We start from the raw sequence: 22,983 nt of genomic DNA on the forward strand, positions 1-22,983 counted from the left end.
GGCCACCGCATTCCAGGACAGGCCCGGACACGACCCCATCACCCTGTCCAAACGGACAGAATTCGGACAAAACGGACGCCCGTTTGGGGTCGCGCGGTGGAGTTGGCCTCAACATGTGCCTAATTGACATCATACAAGTCAAACATGGTAAAACAGCTTCATTGTAGTTTCAAATTTCGAATTCCATATTTGTTCAAACCGTGCTTAACATTGATCTTGGTTCAATCAAAAGATAAAATAATACTAGAAAGCGTTGGAATCAAGGAACCCAAGTATGGAGCCATTATCAGCACCAGTTGATGCCCCAGCTCGACCACGCTCTCCCAACGCGCTCTCTTCTTTTGAAAGAAAGGAAAGGAAAAAAAAAACACAAAACGCGTAGAGAGTACAGAGTGTGCTCTCTGGTTGGGTTGGGTGAGGCAACCACCATCGCCATGGATGCCGCTGCCACGGCTGAGAGGGAGAGGAGACGGATAACAGCCAACGGTCACCTTGTCCTTTGTCTACGACCCACTGGCCCGGCCAGCGGCAGGTCTTCTTCCTGGTCTCCTCTGGACACATCTGGCCGCGTCCGAAGACCCACCCCCTCGCCACAAGTCTCCGGCCGCTTCCAGTTCCAGCCCTCTTCTTCTACCCTTGCCGTGCGCGCTCCCGCTCCACGCTCCTCTCCCTCCCAGCCTCCGCCCGGAGAGATCCACGACCAGCTGAGCTAAGCCAGCGCCAGAGCCAGCCATGGTCTTCTGGGAGCGCGACTGGTGGAGCAAGTGGTGGGAGAAGCAGCGCCAGCGGGACTGCTGCGACTGCGAGTGCAGCTGGACCACGGCCATCGTCTGCCTGGTCGTCCTGGCCGTGCTCGGGGGCGCCCTCGCCCTCCTCGTCCTCGCCTTCGCCGTCCTCAACCCGCCCACGGCCAGCGCCGACGACGCCCTCCTCACGCGTTTTGACCTCGCCCCGGCCCCCAACTCCACGTCCACGGCGAGGCCGCCGCTGCAGCTCCTGTCCTACAACGCCACGGTCACCGTCTCCCTGCGCAATCCCAACCTGCACTACGGCGTCACCTTCGGGGCCGTCGCCGCGGCCTTCTCCTTCAACGGCACCCGCTTCGACGAGTCCGGCACCGTGCCGACCCTCGACCTCGGCGCCCGGAAGGAGGCCGCGGTGCGCCTCAGGGTCGGCGCCGTCGGCCGCGCCCTGCCGAAGCTGACGGCGGCCGGCGCGGCGGAGTTCGCCAGGCAGAAGGACGCCGGCGTGTTCGAGGTGGAGGTGCGGCTGGACACGGTGATGCAGTACAAGGGCCGCAAGACCAAGTGCCCCCTGGGGATCGTCTGCCCGCTCCGGCTGCAGCTCGTCGACCCGGACGTCGCCGCCACCGCCTTCCAGAAGACCAAGTGCACCGTCCTCAGGGCCAAGATCTCCGGCTGCTAGCCCGCCCGCCCGCCAGCCGTTGCCACCACTTGATTTGGTTTGGTTTCATTTCCGTCTGTAAAAAACGGTTCTTGCTCTGTGTTTGTTCTTCATCAGTAGTACTAGTGGAGAACAATCATCAATTGCTCTTCTAGTGTCACCCAAAGAACGAATTTCCGTCCCCTAGTTGGTGTAACTGTTGGTAGATTAGAGGTTGCAGAACTATTACTGCAGAACAAGCAGCATTTCTATTATCTTTCACAAAGAAAATACCAGATTATAAATAGAAATAAAAATAACTACAAAACAAAATAAAAGTCAAAAAAAGAACACAAATGTTAGAAATAAATAAATACGGAAAAATGTGATCAATTTTATAAATTCGGGTCATGGGCCGGCAAAGTGGCTCTTATTCTTTGCTAAAAGCGGAATATATTTCTATGAGTTATTTTTTATACATTACGAACATTGTATTTACTTTCTACCAATCTACTCCATCCGTTTCTAAATATATGTTTTTCTAGAGATTCCACTATGAACTACATACGAAGCAAAATGAGTGAATCTACAATCTAAAGTACGTCTATATACATCCGTATGTAGTCCGCATTGAATCTCTAAAAAGACTTATATTTAGAAACGGAGGAAGTATTACATTTAATAATAGAATGATATCTGTTTTAAAAAAATGAAAGACAAAAGAAAGGTTAAGAAGCGAAAGTTAGAAATAAATAAATACGGGAAATATGGGAAAATTGAAAACTCGGCACATGGGCAGGCAAAATTGGTCTTATTCTTTGCTTAAGGTAAGTGAATTACAAAAAAAACACCACATTCCCTTCAGATATTTGGATTAGCCACCACATTCCCCGGCCGCCTAAAAAATCTACTCCCTCCATTCCAAATTACTCATCGCAGAAATGGATGTATCTAGTACTAAAATACATCTAGATACACCTATATCTGCGACAAGTAATTCAGAACGTTGGGAGTACAACTCTAGTGGTAAAAAGAATCAAGAAACACCAATAACAGATTTGGACCATTTTAATCCGATTTCTGGCATCAGTACCACGTGGCACTAAGAATCAACAACGTTTGTTTTGACCATTAAGTCGGGTGTGGGGTTTAGGGTTTTTAAGTCAGTGGCAATGTTGTTCATATCCTCAGGACCTGGTGGAGCTGGCACACCTATCTCCTCAGTCTTCTGAGGCTTCAACTTCATCCACACGTCTTTCCCTATGAACATCTCTGACATGGTGCTCATGAGAAGACTTGCACATCTTGAAAAGATAATTGAAACCGCGGATAAACATATTCTACTCTTCTCCTTATTGTCCATAGGGGAAATCATTATGGAAGGTGCATGGGTGGAGGGACCGTCCTCTGTAGGAGCAGCCCTAGCAGCAGGTTGCTCGGCCTTCTTACCTTTGAGGTCATCAGAAACAAGAGGCTTTCACTTAGAGCATCTTCAACAGGCGCCCAACGCGGCGCACGCGAAAAACAGCTTTAGCGCGCGCCCATCGGCTGGTTTGGCGCGGTGCGCTGCGTCCGCTCCAGCAGCCGCGCTAAAATGCAGCGCGCAAAAAATGCAGCGCGCACACAACATTTTTTTTAATTTTCGAACACATAGATAAAATAAAAACTAGATAGATTGCATAAATAAAAAACGATACAAAGGTATTTTACATCGGTGCAACTAGATAGATAGTTCGAAAGCATAGATAAACTACGGCGCAACTAGATAGAAACTACTCTAAGTCGCTATCATCATCACCATTATCATCCTCGACGGTGTCGTCTGAGGTGTCTAGCCAGATGTCCAGCCACCGATCATCGTTCGGCGCGAAGAACGACTGCCCACCTGCTGCAACGATGTCGGACTGCGCATTCGCCAACGCCTTTCGCTGACGCCTTTCCAACCGCGTCTTGCGGCGCATTCGCGTGTCCTCCTCGCGGCGCCTTGCCCAGTAGGCCTACTCGTAGGCGACGTCCTCCGGGTGGCGCTGGCGCCACTCCGCCATGACCCGCTCGTCCTTCTAGGCGACGAGGAGGCGGCGTTGCCGCTCGGCGTGCTCCGCACGGTCTTCCGCCGTGTTCAGACGAGGCAGAGGGGCGAGGTTGAGCGCTTGCTGGAGTGTGTACACATCTTGAAAGTTCATCTGGCCGCGCGGCCGCGTCGTACGCGCAGGCGGCCTCGCGCGCCGTCCTGTACGTGCCGAGGCCGAGCCGGAGTTCGCCGGAGCGTATCTCCGCGGTGTAGCAGCCGTTGGGGCGCAGGCGGACGCCGCGGTAGCCGGACGCTCCTCGGCGGCGCGGCGGCATGGCGGCGCATGGCAGAGAGGGAGAGAAAAAGGAGAAGAGGAAGTGTGGAGAAGCGCGTGGCGAAGCGGCGCGCAGCTTTATAGGCGCGCGAAGCGGCGCGCCAAATCTTGCGCGCGAGCTGGTGCCTTTTCGCGCGCGCGCAAACGGTTCCGGCGCGCGCTTGTTTTCCGCGGCCGCTGAAGCGCGGCAAACCGCCCCGCGGGCGCTAAAAGCTGGGTTTACCGCGCGAGCGCGTCATTTGAGCCGTCTGTTGGAGATACTCTTAGTGTAGTGCTTGTTCAGCCCAGTGGGATGACCCTGAAGCAAGAATGAATGGCAAAGACGCACGGCTTTCCCTCGAAGACGCACTGGCGCAACTCCTCAAATGTGCAATCTCGGTGTTGGTTTCCATTGAAATCTTGGTTTCGATGAAATAAACCGTAAAGTTGTTGGTCTCCTCTTCTTCTTCACGATTCCGGTATTGGTTTTCCATGCAGTCAATTTGTGAATGATCAAGATTCTCCAATTTCATAATATAATGAGCAGTTAAGAACGAAAACCAACAAAAGAAATCAAATGCAAAGCAAGGAGAAAACTTCGGTAAAACAAGATGCATTTTAGAGTCATCGGCAACCGTGGCCGACATTGATGGCGCCCCACCATGCCCGAGCGCGTTTTCGTCCATTTCATGACCGCACCAGCCATCCCTCTAAACCCTCTCTTGTCTAGCGCTAACAATGTCGTCCTATCTCTGGCTCATTCCAGGCTCGGTCTTTTGTAGGATTATTCTCGCCGATGTTCTTTGTATTATCATAAAAGTTGATGAATAGATTAAAAGTTTTTTCGGGAAAAAGAAAATTTCCTCTCCGGTGATGCCGCGGCCAACCGTGTCATTCGCAGAATTGACTGACGCACGAACCATTTTCGGTCAATTTCAAATAACAATCACGGAAAAAAAAAGTGAGCATAAAACACGAATGCTCCAGCACTACCAACTGGCCGAAGCAGCTACCATCTGAGATGGTGACCAACGGTAACTTTCTATTTTCACCCTTTGTTTATACGACCCCACTGACCTTGGTCTTGGTCTTTCTCTGCTCTCGTCTGGAATCTGGATGCCCATTGGCCACAGCCACAAGACCCGCTCGCCATAAGTCTCCGGCTCCAGCCTCTCTTCTGGTCACCGGCCCCTCCCCCTCCTCGCCGGACTTCGCGCTCCAGCTCCACGCTTCTCTCCCCGTCCCCATCCGACCACCAGCCAGGCGAGGCAAGCCATGGGCACCTTCTGGGAGTACGAAGAGTGGAACTGGACCAAGATCGCCATCTGGGCGGCGATCCTGCTCGTGCTCGGGGGCGTCCTCGTCGTCCTCATCCTCGCCTTCGCCGTCATCAAGCCGCCGACGGCCATGTCCGAGGACGCCCTGCTCACGCGCTTCGACCTCGCCCCGTCGCCCAACTCCACCACCGCCAAGTCGCCGCTCCAGCTGCTGTCCTACAACGCGACGGCGTTTGTGTCGATGCGCAACCCCAACCTGCACTACGCCATCAGCTACGGGCTAGTGGCCGTGGCCTTCTCCTTCAACGGCACCCGCTTCGACGAGTCCGGCACCGTGGCGGCCTTCGACCTCGGCGCCCGGAAGGAGACCACGCTGCGCCTCAAGGTGGGCGGCGTCGACCGGGCGCTGCCGAAGCTGCCGCCCGCCGGCGCGGCGGAGTTCGCCAGGCAGAAGGAGGCCGGCAGGTTCGAGGTGGAGGTGCGGCTGGACACGGTGATGCAGTACAAGGGGCGCAAGACCAAGTGCCCGCTGGCCGTCATCTGCCCGGTGAGCCTGCAGCTGGTGGACCCGGACGTGGCCGCCACCTCCTTCCAGAAGTCCAAGTGCACCATCCTCCGGGCCAAGATCTCCGGCTGCTAGCCGGCAGCCCCGGCGCCCGCCATTGCTTTGCTTGCCACCAGCTAATTTCCTTGGATTTCGTTTCGTGCTGTAAAAATGTAGTGTGTTGTCGACGGGTGCTGGGTTCGTCGCTAGTGCTGGTGCAGAACAAGCATCAATTCTGCTCCTCTTTCACATGGGAAACGTGGGATTTTTCATTTGTTGGTGGTCGATTAGATTTAGAGGTTGCTGTTGCTGTACGTGCTTGGTACGGAGTAGATTCGATGCCAATGTCATGATCATTAATCAAACTTGTTGCTTGCTCTGTGCTGATTCATGTGGATGCTTGATAGAATGTGCACTGTAATTAATTTGGTTGATGTTGCTAGGAGGAGGAGTTGCCATGACTTTGAGAGTTGACCAGCGACTGGTTTGTTGGGGGCATGTTGGCTCTGTCGGACCTCGGACGCACAAGGTGGAGGCAGCTAAACCTAAACTGAACGCGGGGGGGTTGTTGAGGCCATGATTGGGAATGACAGAGAGGAGAGGCCAGCATTCTAGAGTACTTACTACAGAGACAAGGACAAAAAACGCGTTGTCCAGGAGTCTAAAGTTCCTCCATCTTCACCTCTAACAGTTATGTAATGCTTGCGTCGCTGTAACGGCAAAGAACACGTTCAGAAAGCGCGTCCGTGGCAAAGTTAAACAACACGTTGAGTACAACAACCGAGAGAGAAACAGACAGACAGACAGTCACACCCTTCTCTGTCTTCACCATTACCCCTTTTGTAATCAAAGGATTTGGTAGTAGCTCTCATGCCAACATTCAAAACAATCGCACTACTCTTGCAATGACATGATATCTGGTTACTGACAGAACGGCCGGCATCGGAATATTTGAATCGCTCGCTGAAGCATTTCACCAACACACAAAGCTTGCGTACCATTGCATTGACAAAAGAAATATTATAACTACAAATAAGGGTGCAACACATGACACGAACGCGGGCCTTGACATCGCGTCCAAGAAGAAAACGACATCCACAGACGTTGTCGTTGCCAGAATCGGCAAGCCAAGCAGGGATTTCTCTCTAGCCTGAGGCTGAGCAATTCCATAGCCACCATCTCCGGAAACGAAGATGAGAAAGCCAACGTCGGTCGGAGCCACCATGTCGGAAGGGGGTTGGCGGGGTTGCATCTGCCGTCGAAGAGTGGCACCTCCTCCGAACCCACGAGCATTGGATCTGGTAAAATGTGAGGTTTTGAGGCATACAAGGTAGGGCAAGCAGCGAAGCAAACCACGAGGGGGTTGGGCGACGGCGAATAGCAACGCCAGCAGGTAGGACTAGAGAGACGTAGATCCTAGCTGTCGTGGCCATAACCGTCGGGGCGTAGAGGAGCCACGCGAGCTGGAAGGAACACAGTTGTTGGGTCGCCAAGGCCGGAGCCACCCGACAGAGGACGCCGACAACCATGAACACCGGAGGGACGAGGGTCCAAGGTCGCAGGGGGCGGAGCAGCGCCAACAAGTACCCGCCTTGAGGGGCTTCGTGACTGTCACTATCAGTGTAGTCTTGTCGTCAACCACGAGAGCCCTCACCGTGGCTCAGGGGAGAGGAAGGGCCGCCGGTGATGAAGGGGGCTGACTGCGGGAAGTCAGACCGCGAGCACCTCCGCGACCGGCTGCGGTACCGGCGACTTTGAGGGTTGCAACGACTGTAGGATGATGGATAGAATGTGCACTGCAGTGCAATTTCGTTGATGTTGCTGGGAGGAGTTGGCATGACTTTGAAGGTTGACTAAAGGCCTGTTCGGATTTCCTCCGGCTCTGTAACTCCGTTCCGGAGCGGAGCGTCAGCCAGTTGTAATTTATAAAGCGGCTGAAACGATACTCCGTCCGCTCCGCTCCATGATCGAGGACTGAATGGTTGCCGAACGCAGCCTAAGTGACTGGAACGCAGCTTCGGTGCCTTAAAGACACCTGCCTTTGGGTCACTGACATGTGGGCCAACCACCTGTTTGGCTCACATGTCATAGACACAAAAGTAGGCGCTTAAGGCACAAGGTTGAGGCAGCTAAACTGAACGCATGCTTGTTTGAGAGTCTTGAGACCCTGATTGGCAACTGACAGAGAGACAGCATTCTGATCCCCTGCATCCGGAGACGGACAGGGACCACGACAAAAAAACGCGTTATCTAGGAAAACACTCGGATGATACCGTACTTCAGAAAACGCGTGCCAAAATTAAAGAACACATCCAGTACAGTAGAGAGAGAGAAAAGACGGTCACACCCTTCCCTGTTCATCTCCAAGGCAACCCGCAATTTTCTCCTGCATCCGTTTGCGACAGGGGACCAGTCTATGGACATGAATGCGGGAGGCCTCCATCCAATGTAATCATGTATATGTCCGTTAGTAAATTTAAAATTAAATGTACTGCGATCCACCTAGTCCGTCAGACCACACCAGCGCTGGATCGCATGTCGAATCACAACCAAAAATAGACAAATATGCTTAGCTTTTACATGCCGAATTTGAAAGAACATCAGTCCAGCAGTCCGTGCATTTCTGTCCTGCCGGACCGGCAATCCCAGCCGTCTGCTCACCGATCAAGGAGGTGCCATCGCCGCTGCGTAGGTAGCCTCTGCCTCTGCGCTCGTGTCCGCGTACGCCTTTGCCACGTCCTCATTCTCCGCGGCCGCCAACTGATCTTTCTGCCACTGCAACATCTGGTAGCAGACGGATTGCACGATGATTCATGCGCCCGCATTTAGAGAGTCCATATTCAAGGTCAACATTTTGGCGTCCTCCGCATTAGCGGTGATCTTCAACTTCTCTTCCTCGAGCGCGGCCTTCCTCTTTTCGATCATGGTCCTCTCTTCGAGTTTGAACTTCTTGTCCGTCGCCTTCATAGTTTGAACCTCCCCACCTTCTTCTCCTCCTTGATGTCTGAGCGCCTCACGCATACCTCGTCCTTCTTCGCCAAGATGTCCTCGAATCTCTCCATCAGCTTGGCCGCCGCACCTTCTCGCTTCGCCTCTCCTCCTCCCACTTCTTCCCCCATAAATTTCTTCTAATCTTCTTTGGCGTTCTTGGGTTGGGTCGGTAAGGTCACCGGTTTCTTCCTCGTTGGCTTGGGCGGCGGTCTTGGCAATGAAAAGGTTCTACTCCGGTTGCCCATTCAATTTCAACCAACAATGCATGATGGTGAGGAGGCTACAAAGAGAAACATTGTCGACAATTCATATTCGTCTAGTGAGCAACAAAACAATACATGTCCGGCTAGTGATCAACAAAACTAAAGCATATCAGGCTAGTGATAAACTTACTTCCTCGATGATTTGTGCACTGCTAGGCCACCGTGAGATGAGATGCTTCAAGTGCCCACAATATTTGGACACGATCTCTTAGATGGTGTATCATCGATGGTTAAGGGACTTTCATTCACGGTTGCCGATGAACGCGTCGAAGTAGGGCGCGAAATGCTTGTGTTCATGAAACTACATGTGAATGTTCCTCAAAAAGGTTGTGCCATTTTGCTCCGTGACATGGATTAGATCAGTGCTAATGGCCAAGCTATCGCACAATAGCTTGTCCTTTCGCATGTTGAAGCTTTCTCCTCTTCTTCGGATTGTCGACTATATCATCCGGATCATCGTCGTTGTCGTCCTCCTCCACCTCCTTCCCCTCCAGCTGCTGCTCTTGGGCGACCAAATTCTGCTATTTTCGTTGTGTGCCATCGCTGGTCTGGGTGTAGGACTGTTGCGTGGTCGTTTGGGTGTAGGACTGATGCTACTAGTAGTTGCCAGACTGGGTGAGATCCAAGTCTTCCACCTGCCCGTCCTCATAGCCCACTCCTCCTCCCTCGCCTCTGTCGTGGATGATGTCGAGCATCTCCCTGTCCGCGTCGTACGATGGCTCCTCCGCTCTAGGCATTGCAGCGAACAACGTGAGGGCACCCATCTGCTTCCCAGACGCCGTCCGTGCCCGAACGAGCTACGGCGAAGAATACTCGGAGAAGAGCGACGTTGAGTTAACGACGACGATATAAGGCACCGTACAGGCGGGGGTTCTGAGCTGCTTGGCGACATAGTAGTACGGAGGCTTGTAAGGCTCCGGCCACGACGCCGTCTGTACTGTGTGTGCGCCCGTCTGGTGGTGTTCGCCACGGTCGTGCCGACCGCCTCGTCCGCCACGACCTCCACCTCCATCGACACCACCAGGCCCACCAACAACCAACCACTTCTTGAGCTTCTCCTCCTTTGCGGCCTTCAATTTGACGCGGCGAGTTTGCCGCGTCGCAAAGCTGGTCTTCCGGGCGAGCGTGATGTTCGGATCCTCTGGCACCTTCGTCGGTTCCATCCCCGACAGGTTCTTCGATGGTTCCATGCGCCGGCGGCGGAAGGAAGGCGAGGGTGAGAAAAGAGCGGGAATTGGACGGAGAGCGGCGGGGGATGGAAGACGAGAGTGGGGAATTTTGGCATAAAAATAGTGCGGGATGGTACAAAAGCACGGGCTCCGCCTTCCTTTTGGGTGGGCCGGGAGGGCAGAGAGCAACGTTTCGCGTGTCCGGATTCCAGCAAAACCCTCCACGTTTTTCTCGTGTTCGGGGGGCTATTTTATGGTGCCTTACAAACCAGATAAGAGGGGTTATTTTATTGCAGACGATCTCTCTTTTTTTGCCTACATTTTTTCAAATATAATGTCACATATTAAAATAGGTGCAAAGCAACTACTCCCTCCTTCCATCTATATAGGGTCTAATACGTTTTTCGAGCCTAACTTTGATCAAATACTAGGGCAATAATATATGACATGCAACTTACACAAAGCACGCTGTTAAATTCGTGTGTGAAAGGAGCTTTTAATGATATAATTTTCACATTGTGCATGTCATGTACTATTAATCTTGTCAATAGTCAAAGACGGTTTTAAAAAATGCATTATGTCCTATATAGATGGAAGGAGGGAGTAGGCCGAAATGTGAACCCGTACAGCGCACGAAGAAAACGGTAATGGCATTACGGAGATTATTATATGATCATCGTGCTTGCCCTACTAGTTTTCGCCTATTTTGCACTGGTCAAACTTTTATTTTTTCTACTTGGGCATGCACGCAAATACCAAAAGATGCCGGAGTGGCAAGGAAAAACAATCACACGGATCGCCAGAGGTAGTGATGGATGGCTGTGGTTGGAACACGGGGCCACCCAATCGCTCCTGCCATCATCTCCCTCCTCTGCACCACTCAAAACCACACCCCCTCCCATCCTCCCTCTGCGCCAGCCTCCCTCTCTTCCTCGCCCAGCCGGCCATGGAAGCTCTGGCCGTCGCGTCGCCGGTCGCGGCGCGGCCGCAGCCCCGCCGACGATGCCTCGCCGCAGGTTCTTGTAATTCTCAGTCGCCCAGCTAATCGAGCTGCATTTCCGTAACTTGTTCTTCTAGTTCCCTGTTGTGCATGTAGTGGTCAGGTGTGATCAAGTGCTGTCTGCTAATTCGTTCATTCAGACTTCAGAGAACAGATACACGGTGCATCACATCAGTTATAGCACCATAGAGTGGGTGATGTGCTACGTGCATCGGTGGCTGCTAGGTGCGTGGGCACATGATCTGCCCAGTCCCTGGATCTGCCCACCTTCTTCTCCTCTGGGAAGGGCAGGATGTACTTGGAAACGATATTTCTTTCAGCAATCTGCTTTCATTTATGATGGCATACCAAAGAAATTGAAGCAAACCCAAAGTCACATTGCGGTTCTCCAAAGTCGCCGTCTCTAGTTTAGGCCCGCCCTTCGCATATCCTCGCCTCCGGTGATGAAATCTTCGTATGCTTTCTCTATGATTTTTGTTTTTCAAAACAAGCAGAACCTTTAATGTTTGTAGATCTGAGAAAACCAAGGTTTTGCTTATGGATGCTTAGTTCCAGTTATGCATGATACTGCATTGCGAGGCAAGGCTGTGATAGTCCACATTACATCAAGCCAACGCTGTCAGAATCGTAATCGGTTCAAAACCCCATGGTAGGATCGCCAAATCGTGGAGTTCCAAACCAAATCAGGATCAAACGAACAGCAGGTCTATCTCCGCGGACACTCAGCTTCTGTTATGCATGACAGTGCACTGGAGGCCAAGTTGTGCCAGTCGACAACACGCCAAGGGTTTCAGAATAGTGGATTATGAATCGCGATCAGAACTCCAAATCGTGTTGATTATATTGGTTAGAATCGTAGAATCAAACTGATCGATTTAGATTGTAAAGTCGTAGAACGGACAACATTGCAGCGTGCACTATGAATCTGAAATGAATTTCAGTATCTGTCTGACACCATTCCTGATTTCCAGTTTCATCGTGCCAGAGGAGGACGAGCCAGCTGCACACCTCCTTCAGCGGCGTCACGGTGCAGCTGCAGAAGCCATTGCACCCAACGACCAGTTCCCGGCGATCGTCGTCGGTGGTGGCGATGGCGATGACGTCGCGGCCGTCGATCCAGTTCATCCAGGGCACGGACGAGCAGACGATCCCGGACGTGCGGCTGACCAAGTCCCGAGACGGCAGCAACGGCGTGGCCATCTTCACCTTCGACCAGCCGTCGGTGTTCGACTCGTCGGCGGAGCTGGGCGACATCACGGGGTTCTACATGATCGACGAGGAGGGCACGCTGAGCTCCGTGGACGTCAGCGCCAAGTTCGTCAACGGCAAGCCGGCGGCCGTGGAGGCCAAGTACGTGATGCGCACCCCCAGGGACTGGGACCGCTTCATGCGCTTCATGGAGCGCTACTCCCAGGCCAACGGCCTCCAGTTCCTCAAGAAGTAGCCATCTTCATCCATCCAGTCCATCATCATCATCCATGAATGCATCTTTGATTCTTCTTCTTCTACTCATTTTTGTTTCATGGATTCCTGACAGAAACTAGCTGCTATATATAGCTGCATTGAGTTCAGTCATCACTGTGACTGTTGATTTGTGTGCTCTGTGACTGCGTACCTTGTTCATTAAGCATGAGATGCTTGATTCTTCATGCTGCTTTCTCTCCTTGATTCTTTGATAATATGCTTTTCTGAACAATCCTCGTGTTTATATTCTGAGGATGATGCCATGCCACCTTTTAAAACACTAATAACACATGCTTTGCAAAAGCTCATGTAGGTTGTAGAGTGCCCGCTTTACCTCTTTCTTGCAGACCGCAACATCACAGAGAAATTGCTCCACCGAATACAGACTGCTGCACGCATGTTGCGGCGGATGGAAAGTATCGACGATGATCACGGAAGGGATCCATATGAGTAAATTTTCAATCTCAATGAGGAAGGTGGGCTAAATTTACATGATACAGTTACAATATAACACTGTACAAGCCAAGGGTGAAGAGGTATTAGAAGGGGGGTGGTCATAGTGCTGTCAATAGTACAACACATCAGTACACTAAGACAGCTCCTTGGACTCCAGAGCACTACATGGTGGTGCGCGACGATGGTGCCTTTCATATATCATTCAGGTGTGTGTCCTTGAGCCGCTTGTACTGTGATGCAAAGTACCTGGGTATGTCAACGGGCGATCAGTCATCGATTATCTGATGTCTGTCCGCTTCGGCGTAACTGGCTGAAGATTGATTCGAGGAGGCGCCATGAGCAGTGCTGTTGCTGCCACGGCAATGCAGTAGCTGCACCTGGAGGCTCTGGATGAGCTCGGTGAGTTGTTGGATGTTCTTTTCCTGCGCCAGTATTATCTGTAGATTGATACATAAACTTGTGAGTGTGGAATGTTAATTTGAACCCGCACAAAAGGGATGGAAACAAGAAAACCGCCGTGTGTGTCATAGGTACTGGTACTGAACACCTGCTTATCAAAAACTGTCGCATGAAGCGCAATACTTCCCTAAAAGTTCTTATGTAGTAAAGCAATCACCATACCAGTAAGCCTAGCTGCATAATGTATCAATTAATTGAGGAAGATTGCATACACCTTCTAAAAATAAAGCCATTGCCTCTTTCTTCAGATAACAAACTTATGCTATTCCCGTTCTACCGTCAGATCCATCACAAAGCATAGGCGTTGAGAAAGAGTAATAATTAGCACCATGATCATGACAAAGAAACAGGGCTAAATCTGTATGCTCCAAATATAGCAGAAAGTGAATAATAAATGATCATGAAACTTCCACAGGTCACTCAACTTCTTCGCTAAGCAATACTTACATATATTGTCAAAGTTTAGAGAGGGGATGCGCTAAACTCAAAACTGACTTTCTTGGAACTGAACTACAGTATATCATAATTAAATGGAAAGAAAGGAGAGAAAATATAGAACATTCCGACATAAATGCACACAGATTATTCTGAAGACAGCTACTAGTATCATGCCATACAATTTAATTATCTCAATCGACATTATATTAGCATCAGAAAAGAAAAGTTGGCTGCTAGAGAGGACGAAATGAAAGCAAAAGAACTAAGTTTGTCACACATCACAGGTTTCAATCTGTTTTCGCAGAGGATACTTCTGGTGGTGGTTCCAAACTTTCAATCTACATGCTCAAAGTTATGTGCAATGGCACCGTAAATATTTTCCCGCAAAATATAATGGCAGGGGTATGCGCTAAAATCAAATTAGAGCAAGCGCAATTTGACAAACGACAAATATATAATTAAATGGATAGAAAAAAGAGGAAATATAGAACATTCCGACATAAATGCACACAGATTATTCTGAAGACAGCTACTAGTATCATGCCATACAATTTAATTATTTCGATCAACATTATGTAGGATCAGAAAAGAAAAGCTGGCTGCTAGAGAGGATGAAATGCAACCAAAAGAACTAGGTTGGTCACAGGTTTCAATCTGTTTTCATAGAGAACACTTGTGGTGGTGGTTCCAAATTTCCAATCTATGTGTGTTCAAAGTTCTATAAACGCTACCATATGCCAGCACCAATTCTTTCGCAACATGTACAAAACACGGTAGCACAACAAACAATGGCAATAAATAGGGGTGCCTCCAAAAAGATAGTACTAGATAATTTCCCGCCAAATAGAATGCCAATGGCGTGCGCTAAAATCGACCTAGAGCAAATGCAATTTGAGAAACGACAAGAACGGCAGGAGAGCGGCTCACTCACTTTCTCTTTAACGGCATCTTCCCTTACGACCTGCGGTTGCTGCCTCCGCCGCGTAGCTTCCGGGCTCGCCTCGGCCTCGCCGATCTGCTGCTTCCACTCGAACTGCGATGATATGATGAGCACGAGCAGGAGGAAGACGAGCACGATCGGCCTCGAATTCATCACCGCAGTCAGCAGCAGCAGCCAGAGACCTACAGAAACACATGCCACCGTCAGCTCGTCACAATCTCCCGCGAAACAATCTCTGCAGCACAGACGAGCCTAATGCCTATTCATGTGTACTGCAAAAATTCCCCCAAAAGGGCCGAAGTCAGGGAACAAGTGAATAACACAAAGAGGCTAGATCAAGTAGGAGTAGTATTTATCAAAGTCCAGTCTGTGGGCTAGAGGGATCGTGGTGGCGCGACGAACTCAAGCACAGAGGAAACGGGGAATTTGACTCGAACGGGCAGCGCCCACGGATCAGGACCGGCCTGGCCGTCCCAGCACGAGAACTGCCCGGGGGATCCGGCGACGATCTCGCCCGAATTTGAACCCTAGAAGGATGATAATAAAATTACTGCTGGGTGGGGTGGGGGGTGGGGGGGAGATCGAACCATCGCAGAGGCGGGCCGCGCAATCGGGTGGCCGGTCCGGCCGAAAAGCTCCGGGGAGTCTCCTCTCTGCGCCGAACAGCCGCGGATCTGATCTGCCTCTGCCGCCGGCTGCCAGCCCTAGCCGCCGCCACCAACCTCGGAGATCGATAACTGAGACTGCTTCCTCTCTCGTACCTCTGCTTTCCGTTCCGCCGCCGCCCCCTGTTTTCCTGCCCCCTTCCTTCTCCCTTCGTGCGGCGCAGTCGGCCAAACGCTGGCTGGAAAAACCGATGACGCGATGCGTGTGCGATACCTTGGAGGCATCATTGCTGACGTGAAGCAAAGGGCGGAACCGTTTGCAAGGCACGTGTGTGTTTCTAGATTGTCAAAAAAACTGTAACATTGTACGTACAAATTTTGGGGGTCAATTATGACATTCCAAAAATGAAGCGAACTATCGTTCGTGATTATATATTCATATTTAATATAATTCTTCACCTAAATATTAGCTCCCACGATGACCCATTGTATAGCTCGTCGTGTTTGAGGACCGGTTGCATATTACTGCGTTGAGTTCGAGAAGGACGACATGTTGATGTCGGCCATGCTAATTTTTTTTGTCTATTCATTTTAAGTTTTTGTGATAGTGTATAATAGACTTTGGAGTAGCACCATAACTTAAGGCAATAAATAAAAGTATCCATACTAAGTATGAGGGACAAATCTAGCTCCACTAATATTTAAAGCATGAGAGTTTTACCCCATGAAAAACTATGCTTGTATGAGCGCTAAACAAAAAACATAGTGCGTATACAAAACGCACAAGAGACATGGTAAAGAAATCGAGAGATGACGAGTGTCAATGAAAACTTTGTCGAAAGCGCCACAGGGAAAGCATCATTGGAGATAAGTCCTTTAAGCTCCCTGCACACACCCATCCTGCAACCGCCACCAACCTTCAGGACCACCGTGACGCTTGCCAGAGGCTATTGCCGTCGGATGTGAGGCTTTGAAAGGCTACATACAGAACCGATGCAAGCAACGAGTCAATTGTCGGTGCGGCATGTCGGTTGGGGGAATGTTCCCGTGTTGACCTATACCCAGATCCCCCGACGATACCGACAAAGAATATCAAATCCTCCACAAGCAAACTTTCAGCCATGCACTTTGACGTCATGTTGGATCGACAAACAATAACACCATGCACACCAGGGGGAATAAAAAGCACGTCACCACCGAGTGGACAAACAAGCACGCGAGACCACCCACTCTTTGATGTTGCCGTGGTGAGCAAGAGACTGTGGCCAGCTTATTCCATGTGACGCCACCCTTTCCAGTCTGGTTCCACCAAACGGAAAACCGAGCCTTCCTCCATGTGATGCTACGCTTGCCGCTCAAGTGCCACCAAACGAAAAACTGAGCCTTCCTGGGAAGGGGGGGGGGGGGTTGAAAATCGTTGCCATACTGTCCGTCAACACGATCCTCCTCCGCCTTCTCTCAAAAGGGGAAGAGATCGGAGTAATGTTTTACTTTTCCTACCGAAAACATAATTGCCTTTTAGGGAAGAACGTAATAGTTTTTTAGCTGTACCGAGGGCAGGGTTGGCTCCACTCTCCTTTTTCCCTCTATAGGAACCTGTTGGCCTGTCTCTCTCTCTTTCTTTCCAGTAAGAACCTGTTGGCTTTCACTCTCAACAAACTCTACATACCAAGACATCTCAAAAAGAAAAACTCTACATACCAAGAGAGAGAAAAAAACCCTCTCCACACCCAAAATAAAAACTTTGCATACCAAAAAGGGTGCGGCCTGCCGTGGAGCATTTTACAGGCGGCCCACCCACCCACCCATCCACCAGGTTGTGAGCCCACCGAACCGAGAGAAAGAAAGGGCTCCCCGAAGCACGCGGCGGCCTGTCCGATCCCACGCCCAACGACGAAGATTCCTACGGTTACGTCCGGCCCCGCCTGTCAGCCCACCACCGGGGAAAATATCTCGCGCCGCCGGGATTTAGGGTTCCAACGTTTCCACTCTGGGATTCCTACTACTCTACTACGGGAGGTATATAAAATCCCCGCGCCAGTACTGTACGACGCGGTCTCTCCTCCGCCCATCTCTGCTCCGGTCAACCAAGTTCCTCCTCCGCTTCCCAAGCCGCCCTCGTCTCCGCCCCCCTCCCCCTCGCAGGTGAGGTCCCGCGCCACCTCCTCCGGCGACCAAGTTTCGATTGCAACGGGAGACTGTCCCGCGGTGGCTCTCCGGTCGAGTTTCGGCCCTGTTTCCGGCTCGAGCGGCCCGCGCGTTTGCTCAGGCGTCTGGTTTTGGTTAGAGAGCGTTGCAGAATCAGGTCGGGTGGTTGATACTTGATAGCCTGCTACTCCGATGCCCGCGTCGTTGCTGCTCCTTCTGCCTCCGGGATTATGAATCCCCCAACGGCAGGGCACATCTAAGATTTAAGCTTACTGTAGCGCTGTTAGGCAGTTCATGCCCCGCCTAGATGGAATAACTGAGCATGCTTCTAGGGCATACAGTGTATGTTAAGAAATTATTAAGCTATAGCCTTCTGCAAAATTCATTTCCAAACACAGGGCACAGAAAGGAAGATCCAGCAGAATGGCTTTTCCTTTATTTTGCAATTTAGCCTGGGCCCAGGGGCATCTCAGTACAGCGAATCTGCCATGCCATTATGTTTGATGTCCAGCTTCTATTCTGTCCAATGTTCATAGGCGTTCCAGCTTCTCTTCTGCTGTGCTGCGCTGCTTCTGCTTCCTGTAAACTATCCTCTTCTCCACAAAAAGATATCCAGTTTAGCTTAGAAGAGCTAATGATACTGCCTATTGACAAATTGCCATGGTCAGCCTTTTTTTTAGCTGGCTAAGATGTACCAACTCTTTGCGGTACCTATGAAGCACTTACCGCTTAGGAGGTTGAATGAACAGAATATTTGTTGATCGCCATATAATCTCTGTATTGCTCTTGTTCTTTTCGCAAGCTCTAACAATTTCTTACCTGCCCATGTGTTGGATGCGTTTGTTTATCCTCCCAGTGATGGCTGATGAGGATGAGTACCGATGCTTCGTTGGTAACCTGTCCTGGTCCACAACTGATGAAAGCCTCAAAGATGCATTCTCAAAATACGGCAAAGTTACCGAGGCAAAGGTGACTTCCACAATCTCTTGGTCATTGATTCTCTGTTTACAATTCAACAACCGCATATGTTTGCATTATTTTCCTGATCCTACGCTCAGCGTCTGATAGAGCATTGATGAAGCAATTTTTATGCCTGCTACTGGACTATTTTTGTCACTAGTTATTTACTTATTTTGTCTCAGAGATCAATCTTTACCTCAGTTCTGTGTCCAACCTGCTACTGGACTCTTTTCGTCACTAGTTATTTACTTATTTTGTCTCATAGATCAATCTTTACCTCAGTTCTGTGTCCAGCCTTGATACAATAGAGCTTTAGGACATACGGTTGCATATCTATACATTCCCAAGTATTGATTATATGTGGAATGTTTTTTGTTTACTTGTTATTAGTTCCTGAATTGTTTTACAAATATTGGCTTTATATTGGTTGACTGAGTGATGCCTTTTCACCTTCACAACTGTTCCACATATACACTTTGCCGTTTATTCATCATGAGCTTTTATTTATGTTTGTTTTCTGGTAATGTGCAGGTGGTTATGGACAAGTTTTCTGGACGTTCACGTGGATTTGCCTTTGTGACCTTTGATGAGAAGAAAGCCATGGAAGAAGCTATCGAGGACATGAATGGATTGGACTTGGAAGGGAGGGCCATCACTGTTGATAAAGCTCAGCCTCAAGGGGTTGGTAGAGATCGTAACGGTGACCGTGATTTTGATCGTGACCGTGGGTCTCGTGGTGGCCGTGACTATGGCGGTGGTCGTGCGCCGCGTGGTGGTGGTGGTGGTGGGGACTGCTTCAAGTGCGGCAAACCTGGACACTTTGCTAGAGAGTGCCCGGATGGTGACGGCGGGAGAGGTGACCGATATGGTGGCAGAGATGATAGGTATGGTGGTGGTAGATCTGACCGTGGTGGCGACCGTTCTGACCGTGGCGGCGATCGTTCTGACCGTGGCGGCGACCGTTCTGACCGTGACGGTGATCGATCTGAGCGTGGCAGTGACCGATATTCTAGCCGTAGCCGAGATGGTGGGAGCGGGGGTGACCGCTACAGTCGTGACCGATCAGGTCCGTACTGATAGCCAAGATCTTGAGAAGTGTGTTTCATCCAGGTATGAAAACCCTATCTACTATCATGAGGTGTGTTTCCTTGTATTTGAAACTCTGTGATCATGTATTTGAACTATGATGTTGTACCGTGAGTAAGCAGATCCTTTATTACAGACCATATTACTGACCTGCTTACCATTTCTTCCTGCTTAATGTGAGTCGCATGGACTTAGCCATAATGCTTGGCTCTGGGCCCTGCATGTTTGCTTGATACGCTGCTCGGTGGTTCTTGCTTGGTTGAGAGGTGGCTTGCTGTGTGTTGATGCTCCATCATGTTGGTTGTGCTCATACGGGATACGTGGGTTACGTGGGAGGCATACCATGGTGTTGTTCCTGTGGTACCGGGAAGGAAACGGTCAGCTAAACTTTGCTTGAAAATTTCATCGCAAGAAAAAGGGGGAGGTGACAATCATCGGTCCGTAAAAGGAAAAGCAAACCGGTAATCTCTTTCAATGCTCTGTTTTCGAGATTGAGTTTAGCTATCAATCTTAAATGATCTTCTGTTTTGGCAGGCCCCCTTTTGGGTTGCTTATTTTGTTCTGGATCGGTTTCGTTGGGTTCTTCCTTCCGTTGTTGTCTAATAATGACTGAGGTCATGTTGGTTGATTCCAATCTGTGCCAGTATACCATAGCCATTGGAGGTCCCCTGCTTCTCTGCAGCCTGCCTAAAAATGTTGGTCTGTGCCTTTGCCGCTGTTGCTCGGCTTTGCTACCTGGTCACTGGAGTTTGTCCCTGTTGGTCGGCCTTGCTACCTGGTCGCTGGAGTTTGCTAGCTGTTGCTTCCTTGTTTCGTTGAGCTGTGCCGTTGGTCGCTAGAGATGCATCATTGGGCTGTGTTCGTCGCGAGAGATGCGCATCAGAGTAATGCTGAGCTCTGCCTGGCTATTCTTCTTTGGCAATGCACCACCGGAGTAGCAGGTTCCGTTAGTATGTAGTGTATTATAGTGTGGCATTGCAAGTTTACATGGCCATCAGATAGGTCATCTAAAGAGTTTTTCCTTGTTTAAATTAAGTTTACATGGCATTGCAAGTTTTACATGTTTGGTGGTGTCTAAAGAATGTTTTGTTCACTTTACTTGTTTTTCCTTGTTTAAATTCATGAGCTGTTCATGTCATGTGTATGGAATTGTTGTACTAAGAAAAATGATTGCTGGTTTCACTTGCTAATACAAGTAAAGTTTGCATATAGTTGGTCCATACAATACAAGTAGCCTCAGGATACCATATAATCTGACCATGCCGATGACAGCATCAGTAGAGTGCGTGTCGGTCTGTCACATGCTGAAAACAAATGTCGCCACCTCGCCATCGCCGGAGCTGGGGTCAGAGCGAACAGCTGGGGTTCAGGGGAGCGCGGTGGCGAGGATGGGGTACTTGTTCTTGGGCATGCGCACCAGCGTCGGCTGCACCGAGGCGTCATCCTCCAGCGCCTTCCAGCTGCACAGAAAACAAACGTCAGAGCTAGACATTGGACACGGTGGCCGGCGGCAGAGTTTGCCGGCGGGGGCACAGCGACTCACTCGTATGTGCAGACTAGGTGGTGGGCGAAGACGAAGATCTCGAGCTTGGCGAGGCTCATCCCGGGGCACATCCGTGGCCCGCTGCCGAACCCCAGGAAGCTGTACGGCTTCAGCGACCCCTGCATACGTGCATTGCACAAAGTCAGTCGAGTCGTCAGCTAGCCGGGCCGCTCGCCGGAGACAAGGAAGAAAGAAAGGAGACGCACATCGAATCTGTCTGGGTCGAAGCGCTCGGGGTCGGCGAAGACGGCGGCGTCGTGGTGGATGGACACGACGTCCAGGTTCACCGACGCGCCCTTGGCCACCTCGAAGCCGTCGATGCTGAAGTCCTGCGCGGCCTTGCGCGAGTACCACGGCAGGATGGTGGCCCGCCGCAGCGTCTCGTTCATCACCTTGGTCGTGTACGGCATGCTGCTCAGGTCCGACCACCACAGGTGCTGTGTGTCGTCGCCGTCGTGCGCCGCCCGGATCGCCATGTGCTCCTCCCTCAGCTTGGCCAGCACGTCGGGGTTCTCGCCGAGGAACTTGACGAGCCAGGTCAGGCCCGCCGTGGTGGTGTCGTGGCCGGCCACCAGCAGGGTCAGGATGTTGTCCTTGAGCTGCGCGTCCGTCAGCTTCTCCTCCTCCGCCGGGTCCGACGCCGCGGCGGCGCCGGCTTGCTGGCCGCGGGCGTGCTTCATGAGCAGCGTCTGGAGGAAGTCCTCGCGGACCTCGCCGGCCCTGCGGCGCGCGATCACCTCGTCCAGCATGGCGTACATCCGGTTCCGGCCGCCGAGGCCGCGGTGGAAGGCCGTGCCGGGGAGCTTGAGCGGCAGCGACGCGAAGGAGGAGGAGATGGCCTTGAAGTTGGCCCGGAACTCCTCCTGCTCGGGGCCCTCCGGCTCCAGGCTGACGAGCATGTTGGCGATGACCTTGAGCGTGAACTGCGAGGCCTCGTCGAGGACGAGCACGCGGCCGCGGCCGGCCCAGGAGCCGAGGATCTGCACGGCGAGGCCGTCGATGAAGGCGAAGTGCTTCCGTAAAGCGTCCACGGAGAGGGGCTGCGCGATGAGCCGGCGCAGCCGCCGGTGCTCGTCGCCGTTGGTGGTGAGCAGGCTGGTGGGGCCCAGCACCTGCTTGCCGGTGTAGAAGAGGTTGAGGCTCACCACGCCGTCCTTGCCGGAGAGCAGGATCTTGGCCGCCTCCCGCCCCGTCATGAACACCGTCGTCCGCCCCAGCACGTACGTCTTGAACACCTTGCCGTACCTCGCCTGCCGCTCCCGCATGAAGCTCAGGATGCCGGCCGGGTTGGAGAAGGCGGCGATGAAGGCGAAGGTCTCGCCCACCACCGGCCACCCCATGTTCCCCGGGATGCCACGCATCGGATCGTCGGCCGGCCTCCTCCGGGCCACCCGGAGCCAGAACAGGAGCCCGCAGGCCGCCCCCAAGGCAGCGGCCAGCAGCACGGGAGCTCCCATTCCCAAGATGGCCGCCATTGATGGTGTCCGAGAGAAAGCTTGACAGAGCCGTACGTATCACCATCGCCATTCTTGGCCTTATATATCCTTGTCTCTTGTCCTCTGATGCCTCGTCGTCGTTACGCCCGAGAGGGAGCCATTTGGTGCCATGCCAGGGGTTCACTCGAGTTCCATTGTGATCGGCTCAGCTAGCTTTAGCCTTTGTCTTTGGTGCCGATTTGGTTGTCCTTTTTCCTTTAGATTATATACACCATGCATACATCCATGATTACGTGCTCTGCTTTAGCCCTTGTCTTGTTCACACAGTTTCCTTGTAAACTGAACATATCATTTTTCTTAGATTATATAGAAGTTGTTATAACGGCTCCCAAAACCAAAGAAGTATTTGTGTGACTTGTAGAAGAGTGTGCCGGCCATGTGCATGGAGATAAGCTTTGTTTTAACTTGTGCCACGAAGCTCGTGGACAGGCTTTGAT

At 51.4% G+C, this 22,983-nt stretch overlaps 6 protein-coding genes across 8 annotated transcripts; 4 read left to right on the forward strand and 2 right to left on the reverse strand.

Annotated features, from left to right (window-relative positions):
* The first annotated feature begins 380 nt into the window (after positions 1 to 380).
* LOC125554351 lies at positions 381 to 1,658 on the forward strand. Its single transcript, XM_048717925.1, has one exon. The coding sequence runs from the start codon at positions 733 to 735 to the stop codon at positions 1,423 to 1,425; it is 693 nt and encodes a 230-aa protein (XP_048573882.1). The 5' UTR covers positions 381 to 732; the 3' UTR covers positions 1,426 to 1,658.
* Positions 1,659 to 4,645: 2,987 nt separating this feature from the next.
* Positions 4,646 to 5,913, forward strand: LOC125554352. The gene has a single exon (XM_048717926.1). The coding sequence runs from the start codon at positions 4,983 to 4,985 to the stop codon at positions 5,622 to 5,624; it is 642 nt and encodes a 213-aa protein (XP_048573883.1). The 5' UTR covers positions 4,646 to 4,982; the 3' UTR covers positions 5,625 to 5,913.
* A 4,860-nt stretch (positions 5,914 to 10,773) lies between these two features.
* Positions 10,774 to 12,600, forward strand: LOC125553048 (photosystem II reaction center PSB28 protein, chloroplastic-like). Of its 2 annotated transcripts, none has more exons than XM_048716799.1 (2): positions 10,774 to 10,967; positions 11,923 to 12,600. In XM_048716799.1, exons 1-2 carry the CDS (start codon positions 10,898 to 10,900, stop codon positions 12,393 to 12,395), a joined length of 543 nt encoding a protein of 180 aa, XP_048572756.1. In that variant the 5' UTR covers positions 10,774 to 10,897; the 3' UTR covers positions 12,396 to 12,600. The 2 variants fall into 2 exon arrangements, with proteins under 2 accessions (XP_048572756.1, XP_048572755.1); XM_048716798.1 differs by having other exon boundaries at positions 10,785 to 10,973.
* Positions 12,601 to 12,862: 262 nt separating this feature from the next.
* LOC125553049 lies at positions 12,863 to 15,564 on the reverse strand. The gene is made up of 3 exons (XM_048716800.1): positions 15,296 to 15,564; positions 14,700 to 14,890; positions 12,863 to 13,308 (listed from the first exon to the last, which is right to left on the reverse strand). The coding sequence occupies exons 2-3, from the start codon at positions 14,859 to 14,861 to the stop codon at positions 13,138 to 13,140; spliced, it is 333 nt and encodes a 110-aa protein (XP_048572757.1). The 5' UTR covers positions 14,862 to 14,890; positions 15,296 to 15,564; the 3' UTR covers positions 12,863 to 13,137.
* A 1,739-nt stretch (positions 15,565 to 17,303) lies between these two features.
* Positions 17,304 to 19,656, forward strand: LOC125553051 (glycine-rich RNA-binding protein RZ1A-like). 2 transcript variants are annotated; one of them, XM_048716802.1, is made up of 3 exons: positions 17,304 to 17,458; positions 18,318 to 18,430; positions 18,953 to 19,656. In XM_048716802.1, exons 2-3 carry the CDS (start codon positions 18,320 to 18,322, stop codon positions 19,496 to 19,498), a joined length of 657 nt encoding a protein of 218 aa, XP_048572759.1. In that variant the 5' UTR covers positions 17,304 to 17,458; positions 18,318 to 18,319; the 3' UTR covers positions 19,499 to 19,656. The 2 variants fall into 2 exon arrangements, with proteins under 2 accessions (XP_048572759.1, XP_048572760.1); XM_048716803.1 differs by lacking the exon at positions 17,304 to 17,458 and adding an exon at positions 17,483 to 17,618.
* An 876-nt stretch (positions 19,657 to 20,532) lies between these two features.
* On the reverse strand, positions 20,533 to 22,824 carry LOC125553050 (abscisic acid 8'-hydroxylase 3-like). Its single transcript, XM_048716801.1, has 3 exons — positions 21,257 to 22,824; positions 21,051 to 21,169; positions 20,533 to 20,967 (listed from the first exon to the last, which is right to left on the reverse strand). Exons 1-3 carry the CDS (start codon positions 22,523 to 22,525, stop codon positions 20,874 to 20,876), a joined length of 1,482 nt encoding a protein of 493 aa, XP_048572758.1. The 5' UTR covers positions 22,526 to 22,824; the 3' UTR covers positions 20,533 to 20,873.
* Positions 22,825 to 22,983: the final 159 nt, after the last annotated feature.

Source organism: Triticum urartu, chromosome 4, assembly GCF_003073215.2.
Source record: "Triticum urartu cultivar G1812 chromosome 4, Tu2.1, whole genome shotgun sequence".
In the NCBI taxonomy this organism is placed as follows: Eukaryota; Viridiplantae; Streptophyta; class Magnoliopsida; order Poales; family Poaceae; genus Triticum; species Triticum urartu.